The sequence below is a fragment of the Cydia amplana genome, chromosome 10 (genome assembly GCF_948474715.1).
Source record: "Cydia amplana chromosome 10, ilCydAmpl1.1, whole genome shotgun sequence".
Classification (NCBI taxonomy): Eukaryota; Metazoa; Arthropoda; class Insecta; order Lepidoptera; family Tortricidae; genus Cydia; species Cydia amplana.
The window spans coordinates 3,083,465-3,095,811 of record NC_086078.1 but is presented as its reverse complement, the minus strand read 5'-3'; the positions used below and the strand labels follow the sequence as shown (position 1 = coordinate 3,095,811).

At 40.4% G+C, this 12,347-nt stretch overlaps 1 protein-coding gene across 3 annotated transcripts in view; it reads left to right on the top strand.

The window, feature by feature from the left end:
* LOC134651305 (protein TANC2) overlaps positions 1-12,347 on the top strand; it is a 205,212-nt gene that overhangs the window by 173,127 nt on the left and 19,738 nt on the right. For 2 of the 3 annotated variants that reach the window (XM_063506354.1, XM_063506356.1), the window contains 2 exons: positions 5,328-5,729; positions 8,550-8,663. In XM_063506354.1, the coding sequence (XP_063362424.1) occupies positions 5,328-5,729; positions 8,550-8,663 (516 nt within the window). The remainder of the gene's footprint in view (positions 1-5,327; positions 5,730-8,549; positions 8,664-12,347) is intronic. The other variant, XM_063506355.1, reaches the window with a different exon arrangement.

Sequence of the window (12,347 nt, the reverse complement as noted above, 5' to 3'; positions counted from 1 at the left end):
CTTGGGAGAGCAGTACCCAAGATAGAGCTGATGCTGAACCCTGGCTATACCTAGTGGAACTCAGGTTTGGTGCAACATAGGCCCACGCTATTTAGGTCATCCGTCACATCTTGAACCTGCAGGTACTGCCAGGGTTCAGCATCAGCTCTATCTTGGGTACTGCTCTCCCAAGTGCTCGTCAAGACGAGTAGGATGACCAATACGGCGTGTGTCTATGTTGCATCAAACCTGAGTTCCACTAGGTACTGCCAGGGTTCAGCATCAGCTCTATCTTGGGTACTGCTCTCCCAAGTGCTCATCAAGACGAGTCGGATGACCAAAACGGCGTTTGTCTATGTTGCACCAGACCTGAGTTCCATTAGGTACTGCCAGGGTTTAGCATCAGCTCTATCTTGGGCACTGCTCTCCCAAGTGCTCATCAAGACGAGTCGGATGACCAAAACGGCGTTTGTCTATGTTGCACCAGACCTGAGTTCCATTAGGTACTGCCAGGGTTCAGCATCAGCTCTATCTTGGGTACTGCTCTCCCAAGTGCTCATCAAGACGAGTCGGATGACCAAAACGGCGTTTGTCTATGTTGCACCAGACCTGAGTTCCATTAGGTACTGCCAGGGTTTAGCATCAGCTCTATCTTGGGCACTGCTCTCCCAAGTGCTCATCAAGACGAGTCGGATGACCAAAACGGCGTTTGTCTATGTTGCACCAGACCTGAGTTCCATTAGGTACTGCCAGGGTTCAGCATCAGCTCTATCTTGGGTACTGCTCTCCCAAGTGCTCATCAAGACGAGTCGGATGACCAAAACGGCGTTTGTCTATGTTGCACCAGACCTGAGTTCCATTAGGTACTGCCAGGGTTTAGCATCAGCTGATCTTGGGCACTGCTCTCCCAAGTGCTCATCAAGACGAGTCGGATGACCAAAACGGCGTTTGTCTATGTTGCACCAGACCTGAGTTCCATTAGGTACTGCCAGGGTTTAGCATCAGCTCTATCTTGGGCACTGCTCTCCCAAGTGCTCATCAAGACGAGTCGGATGACCAAAACGGCGTTTGTCTATGTTGCACCAGACCTGAGTTCCATTAGGTACTGCCAGGGTTCAGCATCAGCTCTATCTTGGGTACTGCTCTCCCAAGTGCTCATCAAGACGAGTCGGATGACCAAAACGGCGTTTGTCTATGTTGCACCAGACCTGAGTTCCATTAGGTACTGCCAGGGTTTAGCATCAGCTCTATCTTGGGCACTGCTCTCCCAAGTGCTCATCAAGACGAGTCGGATGACCAAAACGGCGTTTGTCTATGTTGCACCAAACCTGAGTTCCATTAGGTACTGCCAGGGTTCAGCATCAGCTCAATCTTGGGTACTGCTCTCCCAAGTGCTCATCAAGACGAGTCGGATGACCAAAACGGCGTGTGTCTATGTTGCACCAAACCTGAGTTCCACTAGGTACTGCCAGGGTTCAGCATCAGCTCTATCTTGGGTACTGCTCTCCCAAGTGCTCATCAAGACTAGTAGGATGACCAATACGGCGTGTGTCTATGTTGCATCAAACCTGAGTTCCACTAGGTACTGCCAGGATTCAGCATCAGCTCTATCTTGGGTACTGCTCTCCCAAGTGCTCATCAAGACGAGTCGGATGACCAAAACGGCGTTTGTCTATGTTGCACCAGACCTGAGTTCCATTAGGTACTGCCAGGGTTTAGCATCAGCTCTATCTTGGGCACTGCTCTCCCAAGTGCTCATCAAGACGAGTAGGATGACCAATACGGCGTTTGTCTATGTTGCACCAGACCTGAGTTCCATTAGGTACTGCCAGGGTTTAGCATCAGCTCTATCTTGGGCACTGCTCTCCCAAGTACTCATCAAGACGAGTCGGATGACCAAAACGGCGTTTGTCTATGTTGCACCAAACCTGAGTTCCATTAGGTACTGCCAGGGTTCAGCATCAGCTCAATCTTGGGTACTGCTCTCCCAAGTGCTCATCAAGACGAGTCGGATGACCAAAACGGCGTTTGTCTATGTTGCACCAAACCTGAGTTCCATTAGGTACTGCCAGGGTTCAGCATCAGCTCTATCTTGGGTACTGCTCTCCCAAGTGCTCATCAAGACGAGTCGGATGACCGAACCGGCGTTTGTCTATGTTGCACCAAACCTGAGTTCCATTAGGTACTGCCAGGGTTCAGCATCAGCTCTATCTTGGATACTGCTCTCCCAAGTGCTCATCAAGACGAGTCGGATGACCAAAACGGCGTTTGTCTATGTTGCACCAAACCTGAGGTCCATTAGGTACTGCCAGGGTTCAGCATCAGCTCTATCTTGGGTACTGCTCTCCCAAGTGCTCATCAAGATGAGTCGGATGACCAAAACGGCGTTTGTCTATGTTGCACCAAACCTGAGTTCCATTAGGTACTGCCAGGGTTCAGCATCAGCTCTATCTTGGGTACTGCTCTCCCAAGTGCTCATCAAGACGAGTCGGATGACTAAAACGGGGTTTGTCTATGTTGCACCAAACCTGAGTTCCATTAGGTACTGCCAGGGTTCAGCATCAGCTCTATCTTGGGTACTGCTCTCCCAAGTGCTCATCAAGACGAGTCGGATGACCAAAACGGCGTGTGTCTATGTTGCACCAAACCTGAGTTCCACTAGGTACAGCCAAGGTTCAGCATCAGCTCCATCTTGGGTACTGCTCTCCCAAGTGCTCATTGTGACGAGTCGAATAGCCTAAACGGCGTGTGTCTATGTTGCACCAAACCTGAGTTCCAGTAGGTACCTACTGCCAGGTTTCAGGGTCATTTTGTTGTCTCATTTTAAAATATCACGACCTGTACGGATATGATGGTCGTTCTTGTCTACGTGACAGCGTGATAAAACGGTGTCCGTCACTTTCTTTCCCACGGTGTTAAACAGTGACAGTTATTTTATCACGTGGATAAAGATGGATAAAGCTATCCATAATAGGCTGGCTGATAATTCACTGAAGCTTGTATTCATATGCTTATTTTTAATTTTAATACCTAGCTCCAAGTTTCTAAGCAATAGTAACATTAATTATTAGTTTATGAAAAAATTGATTTAATTGCATTAAACGTTAATTTAGATTGACAATCAATGTAATTAAACGTCTCAAAATTCAATTCTAATTAACTTAATTTAAATTGATGCGTAATGCAATTGACTAATTGCGGATTTAATGGTTAATGGAAATGATTAATTGTTAATTAGAATTACACATTACGGCCAACACTGCTTCGCCGTCGCTTTCGGCTTACCAAATAAATTGCCAAATGTTTCACATTACAGTTTTGTTTATTATCGTACTAGGTATGTACTAGTAGTGCTGAAAGTGTATTTGAAGTTACGAGCACTCGAGCAGTAGCTAAATGCTATGTAGTAAATGACACTGAGAGTTATTTATATAACTTATTAGATTAGACTAAGCTTTGGCTGCAACCACAAATATAATATTCAAATATTATACTTGTTATAAAACAGTTAAGTACTTGTTCAAACATTTATTATGTGTATTTAATGTTATTGGTCATATTCATATGCAAATGAAGTCAAATTGTTCGGACTGTCTCATTTCAAACATAGAGAGATGATTCTCTCTATGTTTGAAATGAGACAGTCCGAACAATTGAAATCTTTGTCTTACGCTAGTACCTACTAGCACCCAAAAGAAAAGGATGAGTATAGATTTTTTTTGTTCTTATTTACTGACAAATTGGTTTGTAGTGTGTGTATGTGTGTGTGTGTGACCAAATCACGAATTTATATGCTTCCTGAATATGTCACAACATTTGTAACTAGCCCTAGCATAGGCTTCGGTCTTTTTGGGCTATTACTGCACACTATTTCTTTAAAACGATAATGAATAGAGTAGCTTTGTATTGTTTTTTTCTACTCCAGCACTTAAATGTGTCAATTAAATGACTGACAGTGATATCTAAAGCAATGTCATTTGAATGCTTTGTCTATAGGCTCATAAGATGACTGCTAGCAGTCATCTTATGAGTATAATACAACTGCTTTATTTTTTTTAAAGATACAAGTTCCGATCATCTTGATTGAAAGAGGTATGTTTTCATTTACAATAATAACTCTTTTTTTTTTTTAAATAATAACTCTTTTTTTTTTAAATAATAACTCAATTTTTTTTAAATAATAACTCTTTTTTTTAATAATTTTTTTTTTTTTTTTTTTTTTTTTTTTTTTTTTTTTTTTTTTTGCTGCAGCTGTCATAGAAAAAGTAATGTATGCAACAGCTCATAATTGGTTCTTAAAATTCTCGGGTCTTTTTTTACAAAACTCGACTACGTCTCGTTTTGTAACTTCGACCCTTGAATTTTAAGAACCCTTATTATATCACTGTTGCATAAACTACTATTAAATAAATATGAATATACCACTTTAAATTCCATTTCCCCTATATATATTTATAATTTGTTATGACTGACCATACGTCGTTACAAACAGGAATTATATCCTTATATCGTCGTCGCAATATGAACTGGTAACTGGCATCGTAACGCTATTTCCTTTACACATACTAAAACTAGGCAAAAGTGAAAGAGATGGCATTATGACCTTAGTGGCCAGTTCCTAGAGTGGCTATTATAGAAGGATCATTACGTAAATCGATTTGCACGCATAGTGCGACAACGCGCTTGCATACTAATACTTGTATCATTAAAACTGAATTAACCATTTACCTACGGGTGTCAAAAGATGGCAGGCTGGTCTTGAGTGGGAACCAGAAGCTAATTTTACTTGTCAAAGTGACATGAGTAATACATTAAGTAGAGGGCTTGGTTTCTACAGTCTCGTTAGGAAATACCTTTAATTTAAAGTTCAGATTCAGACTGCACCAGCATTACAGCAGCAGGACTGCGACATGACATTACATCCAACTGCATTGCTGCCTCAAATGTCAAAAATCCGGGCATCATTACTGCATCCTCACTAATGCAGTGGGAAGCATTATTGCAGCGCGACATTACTGCCGACTACATTACTGCTTCGAATATCAAAATTGAAATTTACGTCTCCTACATCAGTACCCCTAAATTCCATTCGATTTTTATGAGATTTTGTTTTGAGTTTTCAAAACGTTCCACTTGGCGCGCTGTTCTTTTGAACACACACACAGGTACAAAAGTAGTCAAAACGCAAACTCGAACTCTCATTACCTACAGAGTGAAATTTACACTAGGGGTTTAGAGAATGCTGAGTACTCGATACGCTCTAAACCTCTTCTTTTCGCCTCTTTACAATATTTTAGTTAAACCTTCTTGGACCAACTTTCCAGGATAAAATTTTTTTTTTGTTACAGACTTAGCAGCCCTCAGACAGCTGCTAGAAAGCGAGACCGGCGGCACCAACTGTCCCAGCTGTAACATGCCTTTCGACAAAGGCAAGAAGAGAAAGCTGATTGACACCTGCGGACACGAGCGCTGCTACGCCTGCATGTTCAGGAACGAGGCCTGCCCCATCTGCGCCAGGAACAGCCAAGGCAGACGCACCATGGAACGCTACACGCCATCCCCACAAAGACCTGAAGATTACAACCCTACAAGACTACCTAAGCCTCCGAAACAGCCCACCAATTTAGTCCAAAGCTGTCCAACGCCACCGCATACGAGGAGAAGATTTTTCCTGAGCCCCAAGTCGCTTAGGAGTCCGTTCGCTCAGCGGGCGTCGCGCCACAGCTCTGAAAACCACGTGCCTCTATCAGGTAACACTATGTATACATTTACGGCGTTATTCATAAACGTCTGCCAAGTTAATCAGCTGATGATCGTCGTTTGCCCTCTCTATGGCATAACGACAGATAGGGACAATCGACGATCATCAACTGATTAAGTTAGCAGCCGTTTATGAATTAGTATATAATATAAAAAGATATAGTACAAGGTTTCCGTCTCATGTATGGCGTAGCCAGATCTTAGAATTGATAATTTTATGATGTTGCAACCAATTCATGATTTGGTCTGTTGGCCCCATCATGAAAGAGTCAATGGGGTTGGCAATCGTAGCTTACCCCTTTTTCTATGAGATTTGGTTTAAAGGGCTGGCATTCGGGGCATTAAAAAAACAAAAATTTGACACAATTCTAGAGATTGACAGGGCAAGCTATGATGGTGCCATCTGCTAAATACTTTGACCGGCCAACCCCATTCCAAGTGATCAGTTCCAAGATAGCATTTCATGATAATTCAAATAATCATTTAATAACCAAATTCTATGATCTGGCCACGACATAATTACATGTATAACATTAAGGTTTTGAGCCAGAAGCGCTCATGAACCGCTGCAGGCAAATAGCCAATCACAGTGCGTCGTATTTTTTTTATAAATAAGCAGTGGTACAAAATCAGTCAAAATATCTCTGATCTGATCTGTCATTGTGTTAACAGATCGGCTTTTGGGCCAGTGACAAGATCTCGCTACCTAATAAAGACAGCTTCATTCAGTTTACAAGACACGGGGTCTCGTAATCCGCCATCTTTGAATTTGCATATCGCGTAAATAGCCTACGCTCGCGGTAGCTTAACATGCTTGCGTAACGCGTTACTTCATTGATGCCGAATCTCATTCACTCTTACTTTCCTGGCGGTCTAGCATGAGTTGCGTTCTCGCGCGCGACTTCATACATCTGGCGCGACTTCAAGTATGGAGTCGCGCGCGAGAACGCAACTCATGCTAGACCTACTGGAGTGGATCCTTGGTTGTATGGCGGAGACAGTTGCGACAGGCGCGCCTACGTCGCCGGATGTACGTAGGGTGCTAGAGGACCGGTTATCAAACAAGAGGATAGATCATTTAGGTATCCGCTAGATGGAGCGTGCCAGATCTCGCGCTTTGTTAATTTGAACCTAATTCTGCAAACGGGAACCACACTAAATCTTCATAAAAAAAAATACTTTTCTTTTAACTCAAAGGTTTTAGTAAATTTTTTTTATTGTGGAGTTGGTTCTCGTTTGCAAAATTAAGTCCAATTTAAAGGTTTAAGAAGCGGCTTATAAAGAGAGCGCATGTACGACATATTCGTGAACGAAGTTAAATCATCAACAAAATTGGGATTGACAGGATCTTATAATAATACATAATACGTATACTATAAAGTGATTCGGCACGTTGCACACTAACTTACAAGTATTAAAAGCTTGTGTGACCGTTAGTGTTCTTAAGGGCTTTATAACGTGAAAGAACGCAGACAATTAAATTACGATTCCAATATTTTTAAATCTTTTTCAATAGGCGCCCTGTTTTGCAGCCGCGTACCTACTAGGGTTATTGCAAGACCTGTGGTGCAGAACAAAAGCATCGAGATAGGTATATTTGTATAACTTCGCAAAGTCTGTCGGACGCAGTCTATGTGCACGAGTATAGATATTTATTAGGTTAGGTATATTTTGCAACAGCGCAGGCGGCAGGCCGGCTGCGAACGCTATCTGTTGCATTTTCTATTTCCATTAATTATATCATTCCTGTCCACCCAATTTCGTGGCAAGTTGATACTTGAAATATTTCACAGCTAGCCTAATGAAAACTATTAGTTTCAATTCGCTGCCCCTTTATTTCTTGGCTTAATCTAACTGTTGGAGGGAACGTTTCTATCTGTCAGCATTAATAAATTTGTCTCGGCAGCATTAGCATTTGCTTAAGTCTTAGGTAACTTTGGCATTTATCATTCGTGCCTAGTGTTGGTAAAGATTTGAGTCTCTGGAGCCCAACTCTTTAACACGACATAGTTGGTAGACTGAATTCTGTAAGTCGAAGCCTAAATTGTTTATACTTGTTAAATCTTCTGTTAAAATAAAAGTCATTTCTAGACAACTCGAAAAATAAATAAAACGCATTATCTTCCAACACAATTTAAATATATAATTTAAATATAATCACTTTCAAAATGTTGATGACTTTGAAAATTTTGAGTTATACCCATTTCAAAAAGACTCAAAACAGCTCTACTCGCAACTCAAAACAGCAGTTTTCCAAAAGAAAATTCTTTTTAACTGATTTATTTAATTTAGACTCAAGACTCGAGCTCTTACCAACTCTATTGGCACCTGCGTATAGGCACCCGAGTTGCTAAAATCTCTATTGATGCTTTTGTACAAGTGCACAAGGCAGAAACAGCTTGCAACAGGTACATTATGATCAGCAATACAGCGAACAACTACACAGTCGCGACAAGTATATTGGTCCTGTCAGAGTCGCCGTGTACTTAATATGGATATACAAATGGATATACATATAATTGATTGGATTGACCTATAGTACAACAATTGGCCCCTTTTGGTACGAAACTGCCTTTAAATAAGGTTGAAGGAGCCAATCATATGCTGACATTAGTATAGTTTATTAGGGAACACATTCAGTGGCAGACTTAAAAGTTGAGCAGCACCTTCCACTAAACACTGGCGTCCAACCCTCACAGCGTACTTTATTGCTAAGATTTTTTCTATATTTGGTATTTTGGTGTCACCCTTCGCGACTTCCCCACTAGCTACCCTATTACCATATTATAGAAGCTGGTATATTTCAACAGGACTACCCGAGGAAGGTCCACGAAGCGCGGCCTGGCATAGCCTGGTCTTTAACAAGATCAGGTCGTTATGGTCGGCGCACTCCTCAGTGCCGCAGGGGCTCAACCAGCTGACAGGCAATAATGTTGTCCAATGCGGAATGCGGGCTCAATTCGTTAATTAGAGAGTTTATGTTGATAAAGACTGTCAGACAATGTACACCCCCGAAATTGCATGGCTAGTTAATAAATGAATTCATGAGTCCTTGCAATTTTGCGGCGCTGTTCGGTTTAGCTGTTCATCATTGGAGTAGATGGAGTCAGTCTATATTTTCATTAAAGCTTTGTTTTTATAACAGCTTATATTTCGTAACAAATTGTAGCAGTAGACACAATGCTTAAAACTTTGTAGCGGCTTGACGACTATGTTTAATTAGTTTCCTTGTTTCTTTAAATCAAAATATGTTTTAACTGAAAACAACTAAGTTTTGAAACAAAAAAATGTTTCAAAATAAAAATAAAACCGCTTAAAACTATGACGCTCACTAAAAGGTGGAAAGTGTGGTGATTTCAATTAATCTGAACGCCGAGCAAATTACCTATTTGAAACAGAAACTTCGCAAATTGACGCCGTCTAAAAAATAATGCGAATCGCTTTCTATGATGACTGACAGTCTTTCCTATATACCTATCTCTAACATAATTAAATAACGAAATATTTAAACGATAAAATGTTTCTAAATGCAAATAGATTCCAATTTAAACGGAATAGAGCTCGCATTCCTGATTTTTGCACTTGCCTGCGGCCTGCATATTCACAATCGGATTGCTCGATGCACTTACTGATACCGGTTTTCGTGTTCCCGTTTGCATTTTGTTTGGTTTTCGTTTTTTTAGGTGTGGCCATATTACGCTAGCGAAGTAGGTCATACTGATGACAATATGTAGCTGGTCAAGCAGATCTTGTCAGTAGAAAAATTCGGCAAATTTGAAAAATGTAGGCGCGAAGAGATATCGTCCCATAGAAAATTTGAATTTCGCGCCTTTTTTACTGACAAGATTTGCTTGACCAGCTAGTACGGCAAACCAATTTATCAACAGAAAAAGGCCAGAAATTCAGAAATACTTTGGGAGCCGAACTTTCACGCAATGTTGCAAATTCGGATGTCAACTACCGCTGCATTACTGTTGCGACATATGCCGACGCTGTATCTGTCAATTTATTTTATAAAATGAGTGACGTTCGCTGCCGCATTGCTGTTGCAATTGGAACATTCATTGTATCACGCATTGTATCAATAGCGGCGGCATCAGCTGCAGACGCTGCAGTTGACATCCGAATCTCGGCTTTATATGCTAGGTATATTACACATTACGACTGCTATCATGGTCATATTTTCATCACCTGTCATGCCATGCGTCACTTTCGGCATAGAGAAAAAAATACATAGAGTGCTCACTCCATACATCAGTTTTAGTACCAAAAAGACTATTAGCATCTAGCATCGAGTAGCGGAACTATCAGTACTGCTACTTGACAATAGATGTAGCACCGACCGGAAAGTCTTATGCTGTTGAGATAAGACTTTCCGGTCGGTGCTACATCTATTGTCAAGTAGCAGTACTGATAGTTCCGCTACTCGATGCTAGATGTAGACACTGAAATTAATAGTCTGAACTGATGTATGGAGTGAGCACTATTGTCTTACTATATTTCTCTATGCTTTCGGTTAGAAGGTGACAGGCATGGTGACAAATGATTAAGAACCGACCATCGTAGCCCTACTGATTGGCGTTTGAAAGTTTTTATGAAACAGCTGCATTTTTTCACGATCACGTCACGGCTCGGTTTGGTTTCATAGTAAAAATTGTTATTAATATGACCTACACAATTATTCAGCTTGCGTAATATGTCTACACCTCAAAATGTGGTACTTAATGCTTGATTTACAGTGAATATTTTATGAGTGTTGTTTTTTATATCCATTAATTTTAGGCAAATAACTTTAAGTGTTTTAACTTCATTGTCTCATTTTAAAAATGCATTCAAAGTCACGCTAGCTAACAAAATGAAGTGACGTGTGAGTTTTATAACTTTGTTGTTAATGTTATAATACCACAGGCATGCATGACTCATGATGAAGTTATATTATAAGTATGAACCGATTCTGATTTAATAATTTTCCATAATTGATCTATTATGTACATTAAATTTTTAAACCACATTTCGTAACACCCATCACCTCCAATTCAACATGTAATATGTAATCTTCATCATGTATCCAATTATATCTTCCATAGATTATAAAACTAATTTACATATACAATTTTGAGAGCCATTCTATTTATCTATGATCCTTACATCGATTTGTTATCGATACAATCTTCGCCCACGACTCGATATGTTATTTTTGTCACCGATTTCTTATCTTCTATCTCGAGTTCTGTATCGATTGTTCATAATATCTTCATCTTATCGATGACGAATCATGGACGTCGATTCCTATTTAACAATATGGCTTTGAACTGGTTTTGACACGACCTTCAGGATCGTCTTGGTGCACATCTTACGCACGACTTCATTTCGCATGCACCAATCAGCGTAACGGCCTGGCCACGACATTGCGCGACTGGCTTCGGCTAAGGCAACAACCATAGGTTGGAGCGAGACACAGCGAACCTTTCGTTCCCACAGATGCAAGATGGTTGCCGCTTTAGTCGAAGCCAGTAAGCGATCTTCAAGATCGTATCAAAATAAGATTAAACCAGTAACAAATTATTAAATCAGAATCGGTTCATACTTATAATATAACTTCATCATGAGTCATGCATGCCTGTGGTATTATAACATTAACAACAAAGTTATAAAACTCACACGTCACTTCATTTTGTTAGCTAGCGTGACTTTGAATGCATTTTTAAAATGAGACAATGAAGTTAAAACACTTAAAGTTATTTGCCTAAAATTAATGGATATAAAAAACAACACTCATAAAATATTCACTGTAAATCAAGCATTAAGTACCACATTTTGAGGTGTAGACATATTACGCAAGCTGAATAATTGTGTAGGTCATATTAATAACAATTTTTACTATGAAACCAAACCGAGCCGTGACGTGATCGTGAAAAAATGCAGCTGTTTCATAAAAACTTTCAAACGCCAATCAGTAGGGCTACGATGGTCGGTTCTTAATCATTTGTCACCATGCCTGTCACCTTCTAACCGAAAGCATAGAGAAATATAGTAAGACAATAGTGCTCACTCCATACATCAGTTCAGACTATTAATTTCAGTGTCTACATCTAGCATCGAGTAGCGGAACTATCAGTACTGCTACTTGACAATAGATGTAGCACCGACCGGAAAGTCTTATCTCAACAGCATAAGACTTTCCGGTCGGTGCTACATCTATTGTCAAGTAGCAGTACTGATAGTTCCGCTACTCGATGCTAGATGTAGACACTGAAATTAATAGTCTGAACTGATGTATGGAGTGAGCACTATTGTCTTACTATATTTCTCTATGCTTTCGGTTAGAAGGTGACAGGCATGGTGACAAATGATTAAGAACCGACCATCGTAGCCCTACTGATTGGCGTTTGAAAGTTTTTATGAAACAGCTGCATTTTTTCACGATCACGTCACGGCTCGGTTTGGTTTCATAGTAAAAATTGTTATTAATATGACCTACACAATTATTCAGCTTGCGTAATATGTCTACACCTCAAAATGTGGTACTTAATGCTTGATTTACAGTGAATATTTTATGAGTGTTGTTTTTTATATCCATTAATTTTAGGCAAATAACTTTAAGTGTT